Below are 25,347 nucleotides of genomic sequence, written 5' to 3'. Positions count from 1 at the left end.
CTCCTCCAGGGAAGGTGACTCAACCCCCTCCCTGGGCAGCCTCGGACAGGGACCAATGACCCTTTCCCTGAAATATTTTTTCCTAATGTCCAGCCTGACCCTCCCCTGGTGGAGCTTGAGGCCGTTCCCTCTCGTCCTGTCCCCTGTCCCTTGGGAGAAGAGCCCAGCTCCCTCCTCTCCACAACCTCCTCTCAGGGAGTTGCAGAGAGCAATGAGGTCTCCCCTCAGCCTCCTCTTCTCCAGGCTAAACACCCCCAGCTCTCTCAGACGCTCCTCGCAATCCTTGTTCTCCAGCCCCCTCCCCAGCTTCGTTGCTCTTCTCTGGACTCGCTCCAGAGCCTCAACATCCTTCTTGTGGTGTTTGATGCAGGTTGGCCCAGGCCAGAGGCGAGGAACCACGATCGCTGCGCTCGTCGTCCCTCCTCGTTGAGCAGGATGAGGCCTCGCGACGCCTGGTGCTGGGTGGCCATGTTGCTTCTCGCCCTCTTCAGCGACGTGGCCGGCGGCCGGCGCGGTGCGGGCGGCAGGACGGGTGGGCGAGGAGGAGGAGGAGGAGGCGGCGGTGGCAGCGGGGGCCTGCGCGGGGGCTTTCGCGCCATCTCCCGCAGCGGGGGCGCCCCCGGCCGCAGCTCCAAGGTGGCGGGAGCCATCGCGGCCGGGGCCGCCGCGGGGTACGGGATGGGGCTCTTGGGGCGCCCGCGGCCGTCCCGCTTGGGTCACGGTATCCCGGCCGCCCGGCAGCCCCCGCCGGCGGGGGGGTTCCATGCCCCGAGTTGGCCGGACGTGGGGGCCAAGCGAGGACCCCCCAGCCGAGCCCCCGGCGAGGGGCGCGATGGCGTCAACCCCGTTTTGCTGCTGGCACCCTCTGTCTGCTTCGTCACCCACTGGCTGCAGCGCTGAGCGTGAGGAGGGGACCCTCGCGCGGCTGAGTCCACATGGACTTCTTAGCGAATGACTTTCCTGGGAGATTAGATGTGCCTTGGAGATGTGGAAGAGATGCTCTGCCTCAGTTTCCCCCCTCAACCTGCGCGACAGGACCCTGCGCCAGCAGCCGGAGCTGGGCAACCCTCCACCTGGGAGCCGGACGGATCCCACGAAGCCCATGGACACGTTACATGAGCAAATCCATGGTGGATATTTGCACCCAGATCGCCGTCGGCCCTCAGCTCTGGCTTCCCATTACACAGTTTTACCAAAAAATGCTCCTTTCCCCCTAAGAGAGCACTGGGACTCAGGGGGTGGGGGATGAAAACAGACCCCTCTGCCTTGCAATAAAGTTTGACCTTGAGATAGCCTCTCTTTTTTTCAACCTAATCCAGTGTTTTTAGCAACAGTTACAACACGAGGAAGAGCAGCATCATAGAATCATAGAATCACCAGGTTGGAAGAGACCCACCAGATCATCGAGTCCAACCATCCCCATCAATCACTAACCCATGTCCCTCAGCACCTCGTCCACCCGTCCCTTAAACCCCTCCAGGGAAGGGGACTCAACCCCCTCCCTGGGCAGCCTCGGACAGGAACCAATGACCCTTTCCGTGAAACATTTTTTCCTCATGTCCCGCCTGACCCTCCCCTGGTGGAGCTTGAGGCCATTCCCTCTCGTCCTGGCCCCTGTCCCTTGGGAGAAGAGCCCAGCTCCCTCCTCTCCACAACCTCCTCTCAGGGAGTTGCAGAGAGCAATGAGGTCTCCCCTCAGCCTCCTCTTCTCCAGGATAAACACCCCCAGCTCTCTCAGACGCTCCTCGCAATCCTTCTTCTCCAGCCCCCTCCCCAGCTTCGTTGCTCTTCTCTGGACTCGCTCCAGAGCCTCAACATCCTTCTTGTGGTGAGGGGCCAGAACTGACCCCAGGATTCGAGGAGCGGTCTCCCCAGTGCCATCCAGGAGGGCTGCGGCAGGGCAGGTGAGCAGATGCTTCGGGATAAATCCCCATCCCCATCCCATTTCTCTGGCTTGGATATGATCAAACATGTCCCAGTCTTTGGCATCCCCTGCCCAAACAAACCCAGCTGTGGGACTGACCCTCCCTCAGGTGCTTCATGTTGGGTAGAGGATACAAATCCTCCCTGGGAAGAACTTAAAAGAAGCAGTGAGAGAGGTTTTCCTCTCCAGCATCTGTGTTTTCTCCTCCAGTCCCTCTCTGGGTGGTTAAACCCTCCCTAAAACCTGCTTAAGCTGCCTCTGCTGTGAGCAAAGGAAATACGAAGGTGCCAAGCGAAATATTTGGGATCTCCAAGAACCCTGTGGGCAGCCACTGTCACCATCCTCCCACAGGTAAATCCCTCGACAAAGAATTTTTGAGCCTGGGTGTCTGCCAGCGGGTTGTCTCCCCTCAGAATTCACAGGGATTCTGGAGGTAAAAGCATCTTTAGCATCCACCCAGGAGAGATGTTGAGTCAGATCTGACCTCTGCTGAGGGGTGGAAGGAGCCCCTATCGGCGTACACTGATTTTTCTGGTCTCTTTTACTGTAATTACTTTAATTTTACAGGATTTATTTGGCTCCTGAGGGCTTTAACACCGAATGGAGCAGGCAAGTATGGGATGCCCCGTGGCTGATGTCCTTAAGGCTGCGATCTCTCCCCTGGCTTTGGGACAGCTTTTAGGTTGAACAAAACCCACCTCCCCTAGAATGCACCGAGGGGTCAGTATTTTTTAATGTACCTGTTTAAAATAAACAATAAACTCAGCAGAAACTCCAGCCACAGCTCAAATTGGCATTTTCCTAGCAAGTATTTTGAATCCAGAAGTGCTGCAATGACCGGACTCCACCACGAGCATCCTCCACTCACAGCCAGAGTTCAGAAACGCTGCAGGGATGATCCTGCTCTTGGAACGCTGCCTTCCCAAATTGTTCTTATTTTTTCCCTCCTATCAGCACGTGATACACTGAGAACGAGCTTCCCACCTCCCAGTTTAGTTTCCAGCCCTTGCAAGGGGCTGCGCTGCAGGAAAAGGCCTTAAAAGCCATCGATATCCTTGTTAATCACCTTGTGCTGGGGAGTTTTGGGGTTGTGAATTTGGACAGTGGAGCAGGGGCTGCTCTTGATGCCAAGATCCCTGTGGTTTTCCAGGTGAGTGGTTGCAGGCAGAGCACGTTTTAGAGTGGATTTCCCAAGCTTCATCCTGGAGCAACATCTGAGCAAGTGCTGCTGAGCTCCAGTGCGGTGGCTGCAAAGCTCAGCTGCATTTTGGAGGGTCCTTTGACCTCTACTCTCTGGATACGACCATCCAACCAGTTTCTTACCCACCGTGCCGTCCACCCATCAAATCCATATCTCTCCAACTTAGAGAGAAGGATGTTGCGGGGGCTTTGCAGAAGTCTAGATAGATCACATCCAGACTAAGGAGGATAAGAAACTGGTTGGAGAAGTGGAGCTGGGAGAACTTCATGAGGTTCAACAGGGCAAAGTATAAGGTTCTGCACCTGGGTCGGGGCAATCCCTAATTTCAGTACATGATGGGGGATGATGTGATTGAGAGAAGCCCTGAGGAGAAGGACTTGGGGTGCTGGTCAATGAGAAGCTTGACATGAGCCGGCAACGTGCGCATGCAGCCCAGGAATCAACCATATCCTGAGCTGCATCAGAAGCAGCGTGGCCACCAGGGCAAGGGAGATGGTTCTTCCCCTCTATTCCTCTCTCGTGAGACCTCATCTGGAGTGTTGTGTCCAGCTCTGGAATCCTCAATGTAAGAAGGAGCTGGAGCTGTTGGAACGAGTCCAGAGGAGGCTACAAAGATGATCTGAGGGCTGGAGCACCTCCCATAGAGGGCAGGCTGAGAGAGTTGGGGTTGTTCAGCCTGGAGAAGAGAAGGCTACAAGGTGATCTTATTGTGACCTTCCAGTACCTGAAAGGGGCTACAAAAAAGGTGGAGAGGGACTATTCATAAAGGCTTGTGGTGACAGGACAAAAGAGAATGGGTATAAACTGGAGAAGGGCCGATTTAGATTAGACATTAGGAAGAATTTCTTCATCATGAGAGTGGTGAGATACTGGAACATGTTACCAAGGGAGGTTGTAGCTGCCTCATCCCTGGAGGTTTTTAAGAACAGGTTGGATGGGGCTTGAGTAACCTGATCTAGTGGGATGTCCCTTCCCATGGAAGGGGTTGGAACTAGATTGTCTTTATGGTCCCTTCCAACCCTAACTATTCTACGATTCTTTGGGAAACTCAACGTGGCAAAACCCTCCCCAGGGCTGATCCTGGGAGCCGGGGCTGGGCTCAGACGGGAGATGGTGCTGTTCACTCGGCAATGCATCTCCTCTAATCTCCGGCACCGGATCTATGCAGGGAGAAAAAACACCCTTGATGAAGTTTGGGCACTTGCTTTGCATTTCAGCCCTCCAATTAAGACTATTTCTCCCTCAACTCTCTACTAACTGTTCAGCCGTGCACTGCAAATCCTTTTTTTGCAGATTTCTCAGGCAAGAAAAATATATTTGGTTGCTTTGCCTGCATGGGGGATGCTTATTTGTGGGGATGGGGGTTGCAAAGTGCCATGGGATGTGCGATTTGGAGGAGAATATTAAAAAAATACCCCAAATCATTGCACTTGTACTATGGGGTGTGTTTATTATCAACCTGTCCTCACTTAGCAGCAAGGCTCCTGCTCGGACTGCAGGATTTGGAGTGTTTATCTAATTAACACAGAGCAGTTAATTTATCTGATTAAACAGACTACTTCTAGGGGCCAAGAGGGCTCCAGGGTTATTTGATCCAGTTGTCTCTAAAGGATGTGAGGGCTCGGACCATGTGTCCATGTGGGGTGGGACTGGATGGGCTTTGAGATCCCTTCCAACCCAACCCATTCAATGATTCTATGATTCTTTCTTTGTTGTTGTTTTGGGGTTTTTTCCCCTCTCCAGCTGTACTGGGAGATTTTTTTTTTCCCCCTGCTTTGTTGGGGGGTTCCTTCTTTGCTGTTTTTCTCTCTCCCACCACTGAGCTGCAGCTCCCCACTGCAAGGTCTGTTAGCGGATGGCACCTCCAAGCTCATCTCTGGAGGACTGTATCTTTCTTGCTGCCTCTTTCTCTTTTATCTGGAGCTTGAAATGGCTTTAATTTTACCTTGAAAAAGATCTTAATAAGATGGGTTTTATAAACTTCCCCACGGCCCTGATCTACAAGGTTCCCCTTCACAGGCTGTTGCCTGGGGACTGGCCAAGCAATTTTCCCTACTCTTCTCCCAGGGTTGGGGTTTCTGTATTTATTTGCTTCCCTCCCCTTAAACTGGCCAGCAAAAAAAGTCTGAGAAATTCCGTTTTGAATATTTGAGTATATATTTGAGTATTTATATGTCCTGGGAAATTTATATGTCCCAGGAAAGTGTGGAGCTGGAGAGCTTTTGAGATGCAGTTGGATGCTGAGTTGGTGTAGGATAAACAGCAGCCGTAGGAATGCTTAGGACACGTCTAATAAACTCATGTGGGTTTTTTGTTCCCGAAATCCTCCTTTCCATTGCCATTTCTTAAATTGCTTTTGTACAGGGAAGATGTGTTGTGTGGGAACTTGACATTTTCCTTTTGTTTTCCTCATTTTGGCTCCCATTACTCAACTACGCTGGGTTTCTCGGTGCCATCTGGGGGTTTGGCCCCACTCTCCCTTTGCTGCTCCACTTACCAATGTGCAGAGATAATGTGGTGTTGCCCAGTAGCCTGTTTCAAGCAAAAAAAATCTTTTAATTTGCTCTTTCCAAGCAGCTACAGGAGCTCTGGATCCCTGTTTTGGACTTGTTAGGGTTTCCCCTTGGGGAGCAAGCTGCTTACATGCAGGAACAATCATCTGCTTCATGCTGAAAAGGGGTTTTTTTCCTTTATTAATGTCAGAAGTATAAAAAGGTCACATTTGGGGTTTTCCTGGAGCACCACTTAAAGACCAAATTCTTTAATATTCTTATGGGCAAGGTGGGTTGCAGCTCTAAAATAAATCAGATCTGTGTAGGCTCAAACCAAAGAGGTCCATGGCTCATTCTTGAGCCTCTTTGTGTTGTTTAACATCATTATCACAGATGTGGACACTGGGAACGAGGGCACCCTCAGCAAGTTTGCTGATAATACTGGGCTCTGTGGTCCAGTTGACACACCGAGGGGAAGGGATGGATCCAGAGGGACTGGACAGGCTGGAGAGCTGGGGCTCGAGAACCTCATGGAGATCAACAAGGCCAAGCGCAAGGTCCTGCTCCTGGGTCAGGGCAATCCCAGCACAAATCCAGGCTGGGCAGGGAATGGATTGGGAGCAGCCCTGAGGAGAAGGACTCGGGGGGCTGGGGGATGAGAAGCTCAACATGAGCCAACAAAGTGCTCACAGTCCAGAAACCAACCGTGTCCTGAGCTGCGTTAGAAGCGTGTCCAGCAGGGTGAGGGAGGGGATTCTACCCCTCTGCTCCGCTCTGGTGAGACCCACCTGGAGCCCTGAGTCCAGTTCTGGAGTCCTTGGCACCGGGAGGACATGGAGCTGCTGGAGTGAATCCAGAGGCCACAGAGATGATCTGAGGGCTGGAGAACCTCCCATAGGAGGACAGGCTGAGAGAGTTGGGATTTCTCAGCCTGGAGAAGAAAAGGCTCCAAGGACATCTTAGAACAGCTTCCAGTATGGAATGGAGATGCAGGAAAGCTGGGGAGGGTCTCTTGGCCAGGGAGTGCAGGGATGGGATGAAGGAGAGCGTTTTTGAGCTGAAAGAGGGGAGATTAAGATGAGATCTTAAGAAAAAATATTTTCCTGTCAGATGGGGAGACCCCAGGTTGCCCAGAGCAGTGGTGGCTGCCCCATCCCTGGAGGGGTTCAAGGCCAGGTTGGATGGGGCTTGGAGCCCCTGATCCAGTGGGAGGTGTCCCTGCCCATGGCAGGGGTGGAACTGGATGGGCTTTGAGGTCCCTTCCAACCCAAATCATACCCTGATTCTATATGCGTAAGACTAAAGCACCACCCATCCGAAGGGTGAAAACTCTTCCATCTTTTTAACTGTAATTTTTAACCCTTGCGATAGTTGGGGTCATCTTACAGAGATGCCAATTTACATACCGGGGAGATTTGGATTTCTGGCAATATTAAATAGAGCTTGGGGCTTCATGTGAAGTTGGTCAGGCTTAAGGCCACTGAAACAGCGAATGTACAAACTCTTTTATTAGACAGAAAATAGAGTAAATACAAGATATAAATGAATTTTGATTTTCTACAGGGAGAAGAAACCCCTGGCCCCCAATCAGTGCGTTGTTTAGAAAACATCTATTGGATTGTAGCAGTGTGGGAACAATGGAAGAGAAAAGGTTAACTGGAATTGAGTTTTTTAGGCCAAATTTAGTGTTGAAAAGGGAACAAAGGCGCCCACAGGCTGGAAGGCAGGGACAGACAGAGGGGAAAATGCTGCTTCTGTTTGTGAGGACGACGAGCTGTTTGCACGAAGGAGGCGGACGTGGGTCTTGGCTGTATCCGTTTAATTTGTACCAGACGTCGAACACTTAGAAAAGTATCGGAACAGCAAACTCCGTGCATGCACTGTTACAGGTTTACAAAACATTTGCGTATCACAAAGTACGGGTTACCTCAAAGCCCTGCTTCTCCGGTGAATATCCTGAACGTCTTTTATCTCAATATTTATCTATAGATCTATATATCTCTTCACTTAGCTCACACCAATGCAAAAAATCATTTAAGGACGGTGTCATTCAGTGCCTTGCAAAAAAGAAAAAATACACGACAGAGATTAAATAGAACTCTGGTTGGACAAGCGTAACTCTACAGATGCTACTGGTTCTACACAACCCAGCATCAACCCGAATACGAGAAGCAAGAATTTCACCCGCCACTTCCACGTGTTAAACAAATTGCTTGCAGAATGTGGGGGGGTTTTGAGCATCTCCCATCTCAGGTTTGGTTTTCCTGATGCTGTTTGCCGTAACCGTGTGATTTAGCTGATTAAATCTCTTGCCGTGTGCTTAACCCTGCCCCGAGCATCCTTTTTGCTGTAGTTGAACATCTTTTAGGTCAAGGCGCTGAAGGGTGAGTGTGACTCGTCACCTCTAGCGCATCCAAAATAGCCTTTTCTCAGGTTATAACACACCAAGCGTTACCGCTTTGGGGTGTTTTGGGGGTATCCAGCAGCACTTTTTGCCTTTAGACAGGCTAAGACAGCGAGGCTCGACCAAAAGCAAAGCAGCACAGGGTTTAACCAAAACCCAGCCAGGGTTTTAGCCTCACTGTGGAAAAAAATAATAGGGTTTTTTTGTGTGTATTGCTGCAGGAGGTGCTTGCAGCGTGCAAGGTGCGGAGCGGGAGGGTCCGTATGTACACAAGGAAGGGTGCGGATTAGGATTAAAGGGTTAAAATTGCAACCTGGAAGCTTGTTGCTTGCAGATCCCATCTCTGACCCTCCCTGTGCCATAGGGAAAGGGGGTTTGGTGGCAGCGGGACTAAAGTGATTAGTAAAATGCTGCCTGTTAGCAAAGAGGATTCTCGGAACGCTCTTGCAGGAATGCCAAGGAGCTCCTCTCTGCCTGGTACCTCGCAGGGTGGCCCCGAGCAGGAGGAGGAGGAGGAAGTGAAGGCCATTTTCGGAGCATCCAACTCCATCACTGTCCTGCCATGCTGGGGAGAAGGAAATTTTCATCCAGTTGCCTAAACAGGAGCCTCTGATGGGGAGGTCGGTGCCTGTGCACCCCAAGGGCTCTTCACCAAAGACGACTGCAAGCAAGAATGGAGGGGTTTAGGCGGTCCCCATGGGGACGTGGGTGATATCTCAAAGCCATGGGATCCAGGGGACATCAGTGCATGATGAAGAGTGTGAGGAGGAGGAGAGTGGTGAGGGAGGCATCGGCGAGGTGCAGCCGGATGCCGTTGGCCAGGCGGTAGTCTTGATACTGCTGGATGCACATCTCCCGAATCACCTTCGTCACCACCTTGGTCTCCATCTCGATCTCCGTTTGGTTGGCTGCTGGACCACCCTCCGAGACGTTCTTCTTGGCGGCAGGGCCGATGTTGTATTCGGTCACCGTGATGTTAAAGCAGTCGGCGACAAAGACGTCCTGCGAGACGGGGCGGTTGTAATCTCGGTAATAAACCTGGTTGGGGTAACGAGCTGCGTTTTGATTCCACCACCGGTACTCGTCGGGGCTGTCAAAGTGATAGTGCATCCCTGACATGACGCGTCCCATGGCGTAGCCCCCCAACCCTCCCACCACGGCTCCTGCCGCCGCCGCCCCAGCCACGTGCTTGAAGTTGGTCTTGGATTTCGGGGGTTTCCATGGCTTCTGGTTGTAGTAACCTCCTCCAGGGTTGTAGCCCTGTCCCCAGCCCGGGTTGTGGGGGTACGATGGGTTGTGGGGGTACGATGGGTTGTGGGGGTACGATGGGTTGTGGGGGTAGCCGGGATTTTGAGGGTAGCCGGGCTGGCGGGGGTAGCTGGGCTGGCGGTGGCTTCCTGTGCCCCAGCTGCCTCCGCTGGGTTTGCCTTTGCTCTTCTTGGAGAAGGCGACGTCGGTCCAGGTGCCGAGGAGCAGAGCCACCAGCCAGCAGGTGACGAGGGGCCGGGCCATGGCTGTGGGACACAAGGAGCGTTACAAGCAGAGACCCCACAGCCCCTGCGTCCGCGCTGCCCCCAGCATCACGGGCTTTAGGCTCCCTTACTCATGCATCATATAAAACAAACATCTCCCCTGCTTTAATCCACCCCAGAATAAAGAGCTTTGGACCCAAATGCCTATTTCTCCTCTTCAAAACCAGTTATTTTACACATTTAATCTATAAATTATTTTTCAACATATACATCTCCCACACCCCCCTACTCTTGCGATCTCCCCAGCAGCTTCTCTGCAACTTTAAGTCATGGAGGAAAAGGGTTTTGGGGAAAAGATGCTTCACTTGATCAAATCCACTTCTCAAACGTTCTCGTACCAGTCAGATGATAGAAATAAGATTTCTGATATGTGAGGGCTGATGGCTATGAACAGATTAATCCCCATCTCAAAGCTTTTGGGTACCCAGGGCTGTAAGAAAAGCAGTGCCCAGCCTTGACCTGGAAGGTTTTTTTCTCCCCAAAGAAGAAAGTTCAGTGTGTTTTGCTCAAGTCACTGTTTATCTGCAAGAAGCGATAACTGAAGAACAGCATTTTTCTAGTTGAATATGCTTGCAAATATCTGCTTCCTCAGCATCCCAAGGGCCTGCCAGGCATCTCCTGCATCAGCTGGTGGGCTGGTGAGGATGAAATCCCATTTTAACAGACTATTCCTTTCCCTGGGGCTATAAATTGGAGTAATGGCTGTAAATTGGATATGTTCAAGGCCAGGTTGGATGGGGCTTGGAGCAAACTGATCCAGTGGGAGGTGTCTCTGCCCGTGGCAGGAGGGTTGGAATTAGATGATCCTCCAACCCAAACTATTCTATGATTCCGTGTATAACCCATCCTGTATCAAATCCTTTGGAAAACACCCCCCAAGCTACAAAATCTCTCTGGATGCCTCCCTGCAATGCCAAGGAGCCTTGAATTGTCATTACTCGTGTGTTTAATATGTGAATCCAGCAATAGCAAAGGGTTTTTCTGTCCTGCCCGAGGCTGAGCTACCCCCAGAAATCCCCCGCGACACCAGGATTCTGGGAAGCAGAGCAAAGCGTCCCCAGCTGAGTGTGGGTGGGCATTTTGCAGCATCTTTGGATGCTCTGAATGCAATCGCTGGCTCATGTTACAGCAAGAAACAATTAGGGCTTGGGTGCTGGGTAGGATTTTTTGCAGTAGCTAATGGTTTGGCTTCCTAAGGGGTCACTGCTTGATCCAGAGAGGAGTTTCATGCAGGTAAGAGGTGATGTTCTCTTGTGAGATGCTGCCCTTCACGGCACAAACAGGCAGAACCAACCCCTGTTTACTGCTAGAAATGGTTCTGTTACACATTAGCTGTGGTTTTATGGTCCATAAAAAGCAAATTAATCTCTTCGGGTTCAGATAACGATGCTCTTTCTCTCCCCCCCTACAAAAAAATTGGTCTTATGTCAAACGTTTGAATTCAGGTCTGATGTCAGCGTTTTGGTTGGGATCGTTAGCAAGAGGCTTAATTAAAAGAGCAGGGAAGATGCAAGAGACTGTGATGGGGAAGAGAGCCAGGCTTGGGCTGCTGGCTCAGCACCGTCTCCTAAAAACACAAGGTGCGAGCTGCCTGCTTTCTCGTCCCACAGCACCCACCCACTGGGAGTGACGATGAAATCAGGGGGTAAAAATAGCCCAGAGACACGGCAAAACCTTGGATGGGTGAAAATTCCTTGGGCTCTCAAAAACAAATAGGAAATAGGGGACAAAACCAGAAAATTAATCTCTTTTTTTGAAGACACGACTGCCCTCAGGAGCGGCAAGAGGGGAGAAAATCAGCCCTTGGATTAAAACAGGTTCCAGCAAAGCCCTGGGGATGTTCCAGCACGAATCTCTGCGGTCTATGGGAACCAAGAGCTGCTCCCTTGGGCTTGGAGCTGATTTCTCTCCCCTTGGAAACGTTGTTTATGGAGTGACCGTGATATTGTTATTAAATTCTGTTATTGAGAGGCTCGGCAGGCGTTTTCCCCCGATTCTTTTTAACCGTGCCCCCCTAATTCTCCCTGTCTGTAGGTAAATGTAGCATAGGAGAAATTAATTTGGGTGATTTATATCGGAGCAATTAGTATCTGTGGCCGTGCTGGAGAAGCAGAGAAAACCTGGAGCTCCTCGGGGCAAGGGAGGAAGCGGAAAATGGAGGCTGAGGAGTGAACGCAAGCAGCAATTATGTGCGCAGGGCTGGCACGACGGCGGCTTCGGGCTCGGAGAGAGGAAAATCAACCCCTGGCAGCAAAATAACGGTGGAAATAACTTCATTAAGGTGCCTGGGGTCGGGGTAGGGGGAGAGAATAAATGAAGAGAGGTGGTGATGCAGCAAGGAGGGTGGGAAGATGCTCGGGAACGGTGATGCTGGGGGCATGGGGGCTGTGGGGATGCAGGCTGGCAGTTTCCTTTCTGAAAATGCCACCCCTAGTTTTCAGAAATCCCATTCTTTTCCTTTTTATCCCCTCAAAATAACGAAGGAGCATGGTCCTGGGCAGCAGGGAGCTGCGGGGAAGAAGGAAACCCTCCAGGTAGCTTGGGAGAAGGGTGAAATCTCCCACCAGCCCCAGCTTTGAATCAGCCCTGAATAAACAAACAGTGGGGGACACAGAGCTCTGTAATTCAAGGAGGACGCTCGCCTTCGGAGCTGGCAAATTCTATTTTTAGGTGGCAATGGTGGAGAAAGGAGGTGCTCGCCCATCCCTTGGGATTCTGCTCGGTGTCAAAAGCCTCTGGATTTATCCCACCCCAAGTCCCCGTGTCCCATTTTCCGACACTCACCAGCTGGGAGCCCGTCGCTTGCTCGCTTCAGGGTGATTCAGGCTCGACGCAGAGCGAGGGTGAGGAATAAATAGCGAGAGGGAGGAGCTGGCTCCTGCGCAGCCCAGCCCTGCACAGCCTGGCCAGCATCCATCCTCCTACCCAAGGGAAAACCACCACCGGCACCCCGCAAATATTGGGTTCACCCTTATCATCCCTCCTGGCACGAGAGGGAACGCTGGCGATCAAACGGGTGGCTGGGAAAATCAGTGCTTGGATGGTTTATTCAAGAAATATCGATGGGTTTGGGGCTCGTTTGGAAAACTTGGGGGCGAGGTTCTGGGCAAGGAAAAGATGCTTTTAGCAGTCACTGGCTGCAGCTCCAAATCCATTATCCTGTGAAATAGCAAGATGCTCTGTGGGTTGATGGATAGAAAACAAAATAGGCTCAGACCTACAGGGGAGAGGATGATTCTGAATCTGTCTTCTTGTTTGTTTTGCTCTAAAGGAGTAAAACTCAGTCCTGCCTACAGTGGTTGTGCTTTATGTTGAGGTGTCCTGGTATTTAATAGGAGGTAATGTCACAGAAGGCTATTAAAAATTATATGGGATGCACATGAATCATAGAATCACCAGGTTGGAAAAGATCCATTGGATCATCGAGTCCAACCATTCCCATCAATCACTAACCCATGTCTCTCAGCACCTCATCCACTCATCCCTTAAACCCCTCCAGGGAAGGTGACTCAACCCCCTCCCTGGGCAGCCTCTGCCAGCAACCAATGACCCTTTCCGTGAAATTTTTTTTCCTGATGTTCAGCCTGACCCTCCCCTGAGGTTCAAGAAGGCCAAGTGCAAGGTCCTGCAGCTGGGTCAGGGCACTTCCTCGGGATGAGCACAGGCTGGGGGATGAAGGGACTGTGAGCAGCCCTGCTGAGAAGCACTTGGAGCATGAAAGCCTGGACGTGAGCCGGCAACGTGCGCTCGCAGCCCAGAAAGCAACCATGTCCCGGGCTGCATCAAAACCAGCGTGTCCAGCAGGGTGAGGGAGGGGATTCTACCCCTCTGCTCCACTCTGGTGAGACCCACCTGGAGCCCCATGTCCATCTCTGGAGTCCTCGGCACAGGGGTGGACATGGAGCTGTTGGAGCGAGTCCAGAGGAGGCCACGGAGATGACCCGAAGGCTGGAGAACCTCCTGTACAAGGACAGGCTGAGAGAGTTGGGGTTGATCAGCCTGGAGAAGAGAAGGCTCCAAGGACATCTTAGAGCAGCTTCCAGTACAGAAAGGGGCTGCAGGAAAGCTGGGGAGGGGCTCTTGATCAGGGAGTGCAGGAATGGGATGAGGGGGAACAGTTTGAAGCTGAAAGAGATGAGATCTTAGCAAGAAAGATTTTCTGGCTGCCCAGAGCAGGGGTGGCTGCCCCATCCCTGGAGGGGTTCAAGGCCAGGTTGGATGGGGCTTGGAGCCCCTGATCTAGTGGGAGGTGTCCCTGCCCATGACAGGGGTGGAACTGGATGGGCTTTGAGGTCCCTTCCAACCCCACAGCCATGCCATATAGACAAAACCCTACGGAGGTTTCATTGATCGCAATAGCCAGGCCAGCTCTGACCATCCTGGCCGCGCTCCCACCCCTGAGCTGCAGAGCACATCTGGCCATAAAGAGGATTTCCACCCCGATGCTTCGTATGCTTGTTTATCCATCTGGCCTGAATACATTTTAAAAAACATAATAATTCGTCTGGTAGGGGTTTGCTGGGTGCTTTGGCTGCACTGGGGAGAAATCCGTATTAATTTCTGGAGGAGAAAATTAAATAATGGGGACAGGATTAAGGTCAGTGAGGCTATCAAAACGCTTCAATACACAGGCACATTTTATTTTTTGTGTGAATGTGCAGGTGGCTCTCGATTCCCTGGTTTATGTTCCAGTGGGCTTTCTAAAATCCAAACTCCAGGAAAATAAAGAAACAGAACACTGTGAACAGGTTCATCTGTGGCTTCTAAAAATCACAAGTTTTCCATAAGAGATATTTTATGGAGGAAGTTATAGCTATATTATGGAGGAAGCTTCTAAAAATCACAAGTTTTCCATAATAGATATATTATGGAGGAAGTTCTGGTCTTGTTTGGGGAATATAGAAGCTCCATTGGATGCCAGCTGCAAATCAAGCAGGAGCAGCCTATTGACTATGAATTAATCTTTAATTTATCAGGGAAGTTAGTAGTCCTAAACCCTCCTAAACCAGTTCATCCACAGAGCCGTGTGCCTCACGGTTTCTTTAGCATCTCAGGGTACAATTTTTCTCGGACGCAAGCCAGGAGCTGCATCGATCTCTGCTGGAGGTTTGACCCTTCTCCATCCGCAGAGGTGGGAAACAGAGGAAATAATGCAACGTTAAGTGCAGCGGGGGTTCGAAAGCATTAATGGGATGGGTTTTTCTCATAACAAATGGAAACCACTGCCTTTGGTTCAATGATGAGCTGGGAGAGGACCCAGATTCATCTGACCCTGATTCATTGCTTCTCATTGATTTGATTTAATTTTTTTTTTTTGCTTTAATTCACGCAAAACTCTTTTATTCATGTAACTCTGGACTTGTTTGGAGAATTAGCCACAGCTTGGGAAGGGAGTAAAATGGTTTGTGAGCAATTTATTGGGTTTTGGAGGCAAGCTGGTGGGGTTTGGAGGTAGGATGAAGTCCCACAGCCTGTCTCTGTCCCGATCTCACTCTGGAGCAAACAAAAATTCCGGGCTCAAGCTCACCCCATCTCAACCCACACTTAGCTCTAAACCCTTCAAAGGCAATTTTCATAAGTGGCGAGGGCTTCATTGCATGAATGGACTTGTGGCCCCGCAAACCCAGGATGGGCACCCCTGCTCTGAGAGAAAAGAAATGTTGGGTTTGACCAGTTTTTAGTAGAAAAAACTGTGTAGAAATCTTTCCCTGCCACATTATTCAGTGCAGGAGAGGAAAATGCAGCTCATGGATGGCACCTCTCCTCTGCTCTTGACAACCCTAAGATTTCCTGTAAAAAGTATTAAAAATAAATAAGATAAAAGGGATATATAAATGTTTTGGGGTTTGCCATGGGTGGAAACAGGCCAGGAGGTGAAGCTGGCAGGAGAAGGACATCGATCACGTGCTATTCAAGTGTCATCAGTGTCCAGTTACACAACTTGTGATGGAGGTGAAGAGAAGTCCCAGTAAGTCCTTAATACCGGAGGCACATAAGGGCACGACCAGCGTGCCAGGAGAAGAACCACAGAGAGGAAAAAGCAAGCAACCAACCTTCCCGTGCAAAGTCTTGCGTTGCTTCCGGGAGGGTTTGGGGTTTTATGGCCGGATGCAGCTCTGCAGCGAAGCCAAGGAGTGCAAAGCTAGCATGGAAAATACAAATCAGGTTAGGGCTGCTCCAGCAAATGAGCCTCATTGCAGCTGTGGGGCTGGGCAGGGGTTGCATTCCCCTCGTTGAGCTGCTTTCCTTGCCAGTGATGTCTTTCCACAGCGAGATCTCTGGGTAGATGTGACTCCTGGCCCAAGGGATCCTGCCAGCACATCCCTGCTGGTGGGAGGCTTCAGCGAGGGACTGCTCAGAGGTGGGTTTGCGGGAAGAAAGCAACAAATAAGGCAAGTTTTTTCTTCATAGAATCATCGAATCATAGAATCACCAGGTTGGAAGAGACCCACGGGATCATCGAGTCCAACCATCCCCATCAATCACTAACCCATGTCCCTCAGCACCTCAACCACTCATCCCTTAAACCCCTCCAGGGAAGGTGACTCAACCACCTCCCTGGGCAGCCTCTGCCAGGGACCAATGACCCTTTCCATGAAAAATTGTTTCCTAATGTTCAGCCTTGTGTTTCAAAGATAAAGTTGGATTCTTGAGAAAGCAGATTAGCCAAATTAACTTAACAGGAATTGCTCTTCTGCAGAGGGTGGCAAATTAAATGTAAAATATGGGAGGCTATACGCACCCACCTTCTCTTTACTATTAGACAACTGGCTTTAGAAGCTATAAATGTTCATCCAGCTGCTACAATCTGATTAGGGGTGTAATAACTTCTTCTGGTGTGCTGGCTGCTATTCCAGGCATGGGCACACGTAAGCTCCTTACGGATGGGACCCTCCCTGGCCTCAGGCTGATGCCTTCCCAGTGATGCACAGTGTCTTCAGAAGTTGGGACACAGCTCCTAAAAATGTGCCTCCAGCCTCTCCCGGGGTTAGTGGCATCACCCGGGTGCTAGAAGGTGAAATAACAGCTTTCATTAATAAATAAATAGACAAAATAGTGTTTAAAAAATATTTCTTCATTTTGGAATAAGCACTGATAATGAAAGTGCTCTGAAAGAGGAGAAAACATCAAGCTGGGGGATTTGAGCTTCCCTGCTGCTAACTGGGTTCATTTACAGGAGATGGGAGAAGTGAGAGGAAGATATTTGCTCACTGATCCAGTTTCAGCCCAGCATTTGGTTTAGAAATCATCCACCGCTGTGCCTTGGGAGCAGCCGCTGCGGGACATGCTGGGTTTGTGCCTCTGGGCTGAACAATTCCCTGCTGTGTCTGGGAGAATGAGCGAGGGGAGAGTCATAACCCCGAGCAGAAAGGGTTCGTTATGTTCTTTCCTATCAATAAACCTCCTGTTTTTCAGGGGCAGGACGACAGCCTGGTGTTCGGGCTCTTTTAAAACACGAAGCCCCCTCTGTAAATCTGTAGGAACAAATACTTCCAATGCTCCAATTCAGCTTCCCATAAAATTCTCCCTTTCTGGAAAAGCTGAATGTGAGTATTTTCTCCTCCCCGCAGCAGGACGAGCAATACATGACTCACCGAGAGGCTTTCCTTTGCTTCTCAAGCATTTATATTTAACTTGCAATCCCCTCTGAAGACTCTTTCAAGATAAGAGCAGAGGTATAAGCACATTGCGCGATGTCACGTGCCTGCACTGAGGTCACGTTCTTAAAAATAAGCCAGGGCACACCCGGGATGGGCGAAGGCACTCCCCTTTTCATCGTCTCAGCATCAATCATCCACGCCAGCTTCGGGGAACGGCTCCTGTCCCAAAACACATCAGCTGTGTGCCGACAGCTTGTTGGAGCGTGCCGAAACCCCTGCTGGCTTCTGGAAATGTTGCGTTCCCCAAGCCGAGCCAGGGCATGGAATCATGGAATCATGGAATGGGTTGGGTCGGGTTGGAAGGGACCTCAAAGCCCATCCAGTCCCAAACCTTTCCATGGGCAAGGACACCTCCCACTGGATCAGGGGCTCCAAGCCCCATCCAACCTGCCCTTGAAGCCTCCAGGGATGGGGCAGCCACCACTGCTCTGGGCAACCTGGGGCAGGGCCTCCCCATTCCCAGTGTGAAGAATTTCTTCCTAATGTCCAATCTAAATCTTCCCCCTCCCAATTTAAAGCTATTCCCCTCATCCTGTTACTAAACGCCCTCTTAAAAAGTCTCTCCTCAGCTTGCCTGGAGCCCTCTTCTGGCATGTAAGCTGCTCTAAGGTCTCTCTGGAGCCTTCAGCAAGCCCAACTCTCTCAGCCTGTCCTCACAGAAGAGATGCTCCAGCCCTCAGATCACCTCTGTGGCCTCCTCTGGACCCGTTCCAACAGCTCCATCTCCTTCTAATGTTGAGGATTCCAGAACTGGACACAATACTCCAGATGAGGTCTCACAAGAGAGGAATAGAAGGTGAGAATCTCCTCCCTCCCTGCTGGCCACGCTTCTTGGGATGCAGCCCAGGACACGGTTGGTTTCTGGGCTGCGAGCACACGTTGCTGACTCACGTTGAGTTTCTCATCAACCAGCACCCCAGGTAGTTTTCCTCAGGGCTGCTCCCAATCATGTCATCCCCCATCCTGTATTGGAAACACAAATTGCCCTGACCCGGGTGCAGGACCTTGCACTTGACCTTGCTGAACCTCATGAGGTTCACACAGGATCACTTCTCTGGGTCTTTCTGGATGACATCCCGTCCTTCCGGTGTGGCAACTGCACCGCTCAGCTTGGTGTCATCTGCAAACTCGACCTCGCTGTTAATATCATCAATGAAAAAATTAAACAGCACTAGTCACAATACAGACCCCTGAGGGACACCACTTGTCACGATCTCCATCTGGACATCAAACTGTTGACCGCGACTCTCTGGATGCAACCATCCTATCAATTCCTCCTCCACCACCCGTCCAATCCATCTCTCTCCAATTCAGAGAGCAGGATGTTGTGGGTAACCATGTCAAAGGCTTTGAAGAAGCCCAGATGGACAACATCCATTCCTTTTCCCCTGTCCACTGAGGAGATCCCCCCCATCCTAGAAAGCCACTGGGTTGGTCAGGCAGGACTTGGCTTGGTGAAGCCGTGCTGGCCATCTCAGGTCACCTCTCTGTGCTCCGTGTGCTTTAGCAAAGCTCCCAGGAGGATCTGCTCCATCATCTTCCCAGGAACGGGGTGAGGCTGACAGGTTGGCAATACCCAGATTACTTTCCACCCTTTTTATAAACAGGAACAATAATACCCATCTTCCAGTCACCAGGGGCTTCCCATGCATGATCTTCTTTTGAAGGTGTGATGGGGGAAGGGATAAAGTCGCAGTGCTTGGGACTCCTTGTGGATTCCTGGCTGTGGTGTGTTGGGAAAGGGGTAGGAGAATTGTGTTTTCCCGATGGTGAAAAAAGGTCATGGGGTGAGATGGGGAAACCCGACCCCAGCAACAGTCTGGAAGAAGGACCAAATCGGAGATGGAAAAATACTTGAAAGTACCGCTTTATTTTTCCCTCAGCTCTGTGTTTATAAGGTCTCCTGTTCTGGGAAGACCTTAGAGCAGCTTTCCTGTGCTGGAAGAAGCTCCAAGGAAGCTGGGGAGGGATCAGGGAGTGCAGGAAAAGGACACAGGGGGAACGGTTTTGAGCTGCAAGAGGGGAGATTGAGATGAAATCTTAGGAAGAATTGGTTCACTGTGAGGGTGAGGAGGACCTGCCCCAGGTTGCTCAGAGCAGTGGTGGCTGCCCCATCCCTGGAGGGGTTCAAGGCCAGGCTGGATGGGGCTTGGAGCCCCTGATCCAGTGGGAGGTGTCCCTGCCCATGGCAGGGTTGGAACTGGCTGGGCTTTGAGGTCCCTTCCAACCCAACCCATTCTATGATACTATATTTTCCTTTTATATACATAATTTTGGTCCAGGTCATTGCTTTGTTTATTTACATGAGAATGAATGGAGCTTTCACACCCCATGACCTGGTTTCTAACTCAGTGAGGATGAGAGGATTAAACTCAACTCACTTACAGGAATGGTCGTGCAAAGCCTCTTAGTTGAGCCAGTGAGTACGTTCCCACCCCAATTCTCCCCTCTCCCTCTGCAAAAAGGATTCCCAGGGACAGCGCTGCCCTTACGGGTTTTCATCTCTTTTTTCTCCAGGTGTAAATGAGAATAAGTAAAGATGAATTGGGCCTGGAAAATATGTGCCCACAGAGGAAATCAGGCCAGGTTTTTAGTCATTAAGATTTTTAATCTACTGAAACAGTTTCCCACATGATGTGTAGCTTTCCATCCATTTTGGAGCATCTTCCTGCTGCGACGTTGACCTAAAACCACGCATGACTTAGTCCAAAGCTTTTTGTTCCCCTAAAATAACAAATTAAGGCTGACATTATACACTACAGAGAGATTATATACCAAGTGTTCAGGCATTATATGCCAAATCTGCTCCATATATTTAATTTTATCTTGGAAGGGGAGCTGATGCTGCAGAAAAGCTTGACCATCACCTGTGGTGAGAGCAGCCAAAAATCAGTCTGACACAAGGAAAAGCCTGCGGAGAGACTAGACTGCTCTGAAGATGCTCAAGATGCTCACACAGGGTTGTCATGGGCACAATCTTCTCTGTAGTCATCTCCATGGCTACCTCAGCATCGAGAGAATGGGATGGAAGCGATGTAGGAACAGTGTCATTAGCTTAAATGCTGCTTGCTCGCTCTTGGCTGATGTAAATTGGTGATGCTTGGGCTCACCTCCAAGAGTTTTACCTCCAGGGATGACGGCTGGTTTTGAGCCAGAGCTTGAAGGCAGCTGAGATTGCAAATATTTCTATTTATGAAAAGCTGAGATGGGTAGCATCTCCCCTAAGGTATTTCTATGATGGATGCACTGGGGATGTACTCAGATGAAGCTCAGGTAGCCAAGATGATTGAAAAACCCTGTTAATATTCTTGCTTCTGACCCAAGATTATGCTATGGGAATGACTACCTGAAGAATTAAAGCTGTGTATAAGTAAAGAAGTTGAGTTTTGACCAGGATGTAGAGAAGGAAGCATTTTAAAATGAGTTTTTTCCTCCAGCTAGCAATAGGTTTTGTAAACAACAGCAAAGATCGTGCACAACAGGAACATCGAGCTAATGCACTCTGGAGTCGGGTGTGCTAGTTTTCGATAACAGAGCCAACAACTCCCCTAAAATGATTTCTCCTTCATTTTATCTCCTTTCCAAAGCAGCTCCCAATGGACTGTGAACGTCATTGCTTGCAGCCTTCTCGGAGAAAGCCAGAACAATAAAAGTCATGTTAAGTCTGTGCAGAGGGCTGGAATAAGAAGGGAAGAAGCCCACGGAGTCGCTGAGGGTCGTGGTTTAGTGATTGATGGGAATGGTTGGACTCGATGATCCGATGGGTCTTTTCCAACCTGGTGATTCTATGAATCTATGATTCTATTCTACAACTTTTCAGGGCTTGGGGTTGCCGTGATCTTCACCAAGACCAAAATACAGAGGTGTCAAGCGCAGGCTGCAAAGCATTTTACCCAGCGATGCTTCCAGAGGATGAAGGAAAATGGTTTATTAGATGATGAACCTTGCTATGATCCCACGTGTGGAAGCAGCACCGGAGGACGAACTCCGGCATTTTGCTCCAGTGAAAGGCAAAGAAATTTTATTTCTCTCTCTAATTCTCCCTGAAGCTGTGGCTGGTTGCACCGAGAAGCTCTGGTGACCTTGCCTCCCAGCTAGTTTTTCAGTTCATTTCTCAGCAAACCCAGCGAGGCCCTAGGGAGGGAAATAATGATCAAAGTACAGGAAGCGGAGGAAATTAGTTTTGCATTTATGGTGGCAGGTTGAGACCCGCTGTTTACCCTGAGCTGGGAGGCACCAAGCAAATAATTCACACTGGACTCAGAGCAAGGAGGCAAAGCCCCATCCACAGCCCTTAAACAGCAAATAATAAGCAGTGTTAATACTGCAACACAGCTTATTTCTCCCAAGGCGTTTTCTGGTCCTGAAATATCTGTGCTGTCCCAAATATTTTTGTGGTATTAATAATCCAAGGAGTTTGATGTGTCAAAAACAAAGGAAGCTGGAGCAAAGCCTCTGGGACTTGATTTCTCACAGAGCTGAGGCTCTGTGGAGCTTGGGTTATTCTGCAAAGGCTTCATTGGTTCATCTGCTGCTTGAGAAGAAAGGAAAATCTGATATAATTACGTCAACTCCTTGGCTGAGATTAAATTAAACAAAGCTGAGAATTGGGGTTTTGTTGCTCCCTCACCAACTGCTGGAGCATTAATGCAGAAATAGCTTTAAAATGAGCATCTTTGGGATGGGAACGAAGGTTTGAGCAACTCTTCGTGGCAGCTGGTTTGGATCTAGGCTTTCTGCTTCCAGGGAATGATGAGAAAAACAGATGGAAGAGGTCAGTGATCCTTTTTCTGGAGAAAAAAAAAGGAGGCTGGCATTCCTTGATAAAAGGAAGCAAAAAAAAATAAAAGGATAATGAAATAACAATAGTTACTGGAGACTAATTTAATTCCAGGAATAGGCTGATTCTGGCAGCATTGTAAGTGCTTTTCCCGTATTTCTCTTTAGTTTCGGGAATAGAGAAGAGCAATTTATGTCTTGAAGCAGCTGTTGGTGGGGAATCTGGGCTGAGCGGAGCTCCTGGCTCTCCGCCGCGGAGCCAGCCCAGCGAGGGAGAGGCGACAACGCCGCTGCCCCCCAGCCTTTGAATTATTGATCCTCTGAATATTAATTATAGACGCTCCTCGGGGTCAGGAGGTAGAGCCTGAGGCGTGGGTGCCGGGGAGGTGCTGCAAGAGTTGAATTTCAAGAGAAGAGGATACGAGAAGGGAAGCGATTTAATCAACAGCAGTTTAGTCCAGTCCTTATAAGTGCACAGAACACGGGTGCCAGGCAAGCTGAGGCAGAAAAAATCCCCTTTGATGGAGGAGATATCTACTTTTCATAGAAAAACACCACACCCAGGAGCTGGAAATGAGCTAGTTTCGGTCTTTAATTTATCAAAACAAGTAATCAAGCAGAGGGAAGGGTTGCCAGCCTCTGCATGGGGGAGGGATTGGGGGTTAATCATAAACCCTGACCCTGATTTAGGCAAAGAATCATTACCCAGCACATCTTCTCTTTGTATTATTATAAAAAATAAAGTGAACGCTGGTTTAGGACAATTTTCTGGATTATTCGTTGGTGATATACTATGAACTCAGAGATGCAACAGCTCAGATTTTAAATCCTTCGCCCCCCCCCAGGGATATGGCAGTGTTGAGCACACACTTTTGTAATTCACATCTGGTTTGGGGTGAAATCCTTTGTTATTCATTGCTTATCTCATGTGCTGGTCTGTTATTTATCGTGATCCAGCTATGAGAAATGACCTTAGGAAGAAGAGCCATCTGTATTATTTTTTAATCAATGTATCAGGTAAACATACATCACATATATAGAATTATAGAATCATGGAATCACCAGGTTGGAAGAGACCCACTGGATCATCGAGTCCAACCATATGTCACTGACCCTTTAAAGGAGATAATCCCTTTGCTCTTCTGCACCACATAGAGGGTGTGATTTTAATTAAAATGTAATGTTGAGAGGGGCTTATAAAAATGATGCAGACCTTTCCCTTTTAATTACCTCAGAATTTAATGATTAGACCCCTGCAAAACAAACCCAGCTGGGAGCAGAAGACTTGAGGATGTGTTTTCTACTTGAATCCCCAGTACCAACATCACTTTTCCCCACCACCAACCTTGCCTTGACTACAAACCACTCCATTTTTAAAGCTGGTTTTTGCAGATGACGCCATGGGAAAGTTTCCAGATGGGCTGAGGATATTCTTGGGCACTGGGGGTTCCTGCAAAAATCCCTCTTTGGCCCTCAGCTCCCCAAATCTCTTTTGCAAAAAGCCTTAATGATGCTGACATCTGCAGGCAAAGAGCATAAAAGCAGCTGTCTCTCGGCAGCGATAACTTAAATAATGCATAAAACAGGTATTTTCTGCGTTATTGCTGGCTGTGAGCAGGAACAGACTTTTAATAATGCATAAGAACGGGGCATTTCTCTGTCGGCTGGCAAACAGGGAGCGTTTCGGCGAGGGAAATACTGGGAAATCCTTGTTTGCTTTGAAGGGGCTGATCTGTGAACGCCTGTGTGCCTTCGTAAATTATTTGCTAGCAGGACGAAGCTCTTCGGAGTCAGGGGGTGAAATATATGAATGAAAAGCAGGGTTTCACGCTGTAAACCCATCAGTGCTACAAACAGGGAGCCAAAAGCCTTGCCTGCACATCCTGGGGCGGGGGGACAAGCAGAAGCCACCTGCAGCATCCTCTCTGTAATGTGCAGTTTTGCTTCTGAGAACTTGCCCCTAATTAGGCTTTAATTATCGTAGAATCATGGAATCAACAGGTTGGAAAAGACGCACTGGATCATCAAGTCCAACCATTCCCATCAATCACTAACCCATGTCCCTCAGCACCTCATCCACCCGGCCCTTAAACCCCTCCAGGGAAGGGGACTCAACCCCCTCCCTGGGCAGCCTCTGCCAGGGACCAATGACCCTTTCCGTGAAAAATTCTTTCCTGATGTCCAGCCTGACCCTCCCCTGGTGGAGCTTGAGGCCATTCCCTCTCATCCTGTCCCCTGTCCCTTGGGAGAAGAGCCCAGCTCCCTCCTCTCCACAACCTCCTCTCAGGGAGTTGCAGAGAGCAATGAGGTCTCCCCTCAGCCTCCTCTTCTCCAGGCTAAACACCCCCAGCTCTCTCAGACGCTCCTTGCAATCCTTGTTCTCCAGCCCCTTCCCCAGCTTCGTTGCTCTTCTCTGGACTCACTCCAGAGCCTCAACATCCTTCTTGTGGGGAGGGGCCAGAACTGACCCCAGGATTCGAGGAGCGGTCTCCCCAGGGCCGAGTCCAGAGGGAGAAGAACCTCCCTGGCCCTGCTGGCCACGCCGGGTCTGATCCAAGCCAAGATGCCCTTGGCCTTCTTGGCCCCCTGGGCCCCTGCTGGCTCCTGTTCAACCAACACCCCCAGGTCCTTCTCCTCCAGGCAGTTTCCAGCCAGACTTCTCCTAGTCTGGAGCTGCTCAGGGTTGTTGTGCCCCAAGGGCAGGACCCGCCATTTGGCCTTGTTAAACCTCATCCCGTTGGTCTCAGCCCATGGATCCAGCCTGTTCAGATCCCTTTGGAGCCTCCCGACCCTCCAGCAGATCCAGCTTCCACCCAGCTTAGTGTCATCCGCAAACTTGCTCAGGGTGCACTCGGTGCCTTCATCCAGGTCATTGATAAAGACACTGAACAGGGCTCGACCCAGCACTGAGCCCTGGGGAACATCACGAGGTGTTAACAGCACCACAAGGAGTTGGGTTATGTGTGCAGGTTATGTGAAACCCCCCAGCCATGTCCTCCCCTCTACCCCTGCAGGGCTGGACAACCCCCAGCCATCTCCACCCCACCACCCCAATGGGGTTGGACCCCCCCTAGCCATGTCCTCCCCTTTTTCCCTACAGGGCTGGAGACCCCCAGACCCCTCTGCTCCTGTGAGGCTGTAGCCCACCCAGCCATGGTGGCCCCTGAGCTGCACCCTGGGGCTTCCTCTGACCCTAGACCCGCTTGGCTATGGCATCTTCAAGGTCTCCTGCAAGAGCAGGTGGTCCAATCTCCCCTTTAGGGCTACCACCCACCCCCTTAACTGGTTCCCTGTGGAAAACAGGGGATGGTGGCCATGAAACAAAGCAGGTGATGCTCAGTTTGGATGGGAAGG

General features: G+C 50.2%; 1 protein-coding gene across 1 annotated transcript; it reads right to left on the bottom strand.

The window, feature by feature from the left end:
* Window positions 1-7,107: 7,107 nt before the first annotated feature.
* On the bottom strand, window positions 7,108-12,442 carry PRNP (prion protein (Kanno blood group)). Its single transcript, XM_069877462.1, has 2 exons — window positions 12,338-12,442; window positions 7,108-9,535 (listed from the first exon to the last, which is right to left on the bottom strand). Exon 2 carries the CDS (start codon window positions 9,531-9,533, stop codon window positions 8,763-8,765), a length of 771 nt encoding a protein of 256 aa, XP_069733563.1. The 5' UTR covers window positions 9,534-9,535; window positions 12,338-12,442; the 3' UTR covers window positions 7,108-8,762.
* Between the last annotated feature and the right edge of the window lie 12,905 nt (window positions 12,443-25,347).

This window comes from Phaenicophaeus curvirostris, chromosome 27 (assembly GCF_032191515.1).
Source record: "Phaenicophaeus curvirostris isolate KB17595 chromosome 27, BPBGC_Pcur_1.0, whole genome shotgun sequence".
In the NCBI taxonomy this organism is placed as follows: domain Eukaryota; kingdom Metazoa; phylum Chordata; class Aves; order Cuculiformes; family Cuculidae; genus Phaenicophaeus; species Phaenicophaeus curvirostris.
Note: the sequence above shows the minus strand (reverse complement) of the source record. Positions and strands in the feature narration are given on the sequence as shown.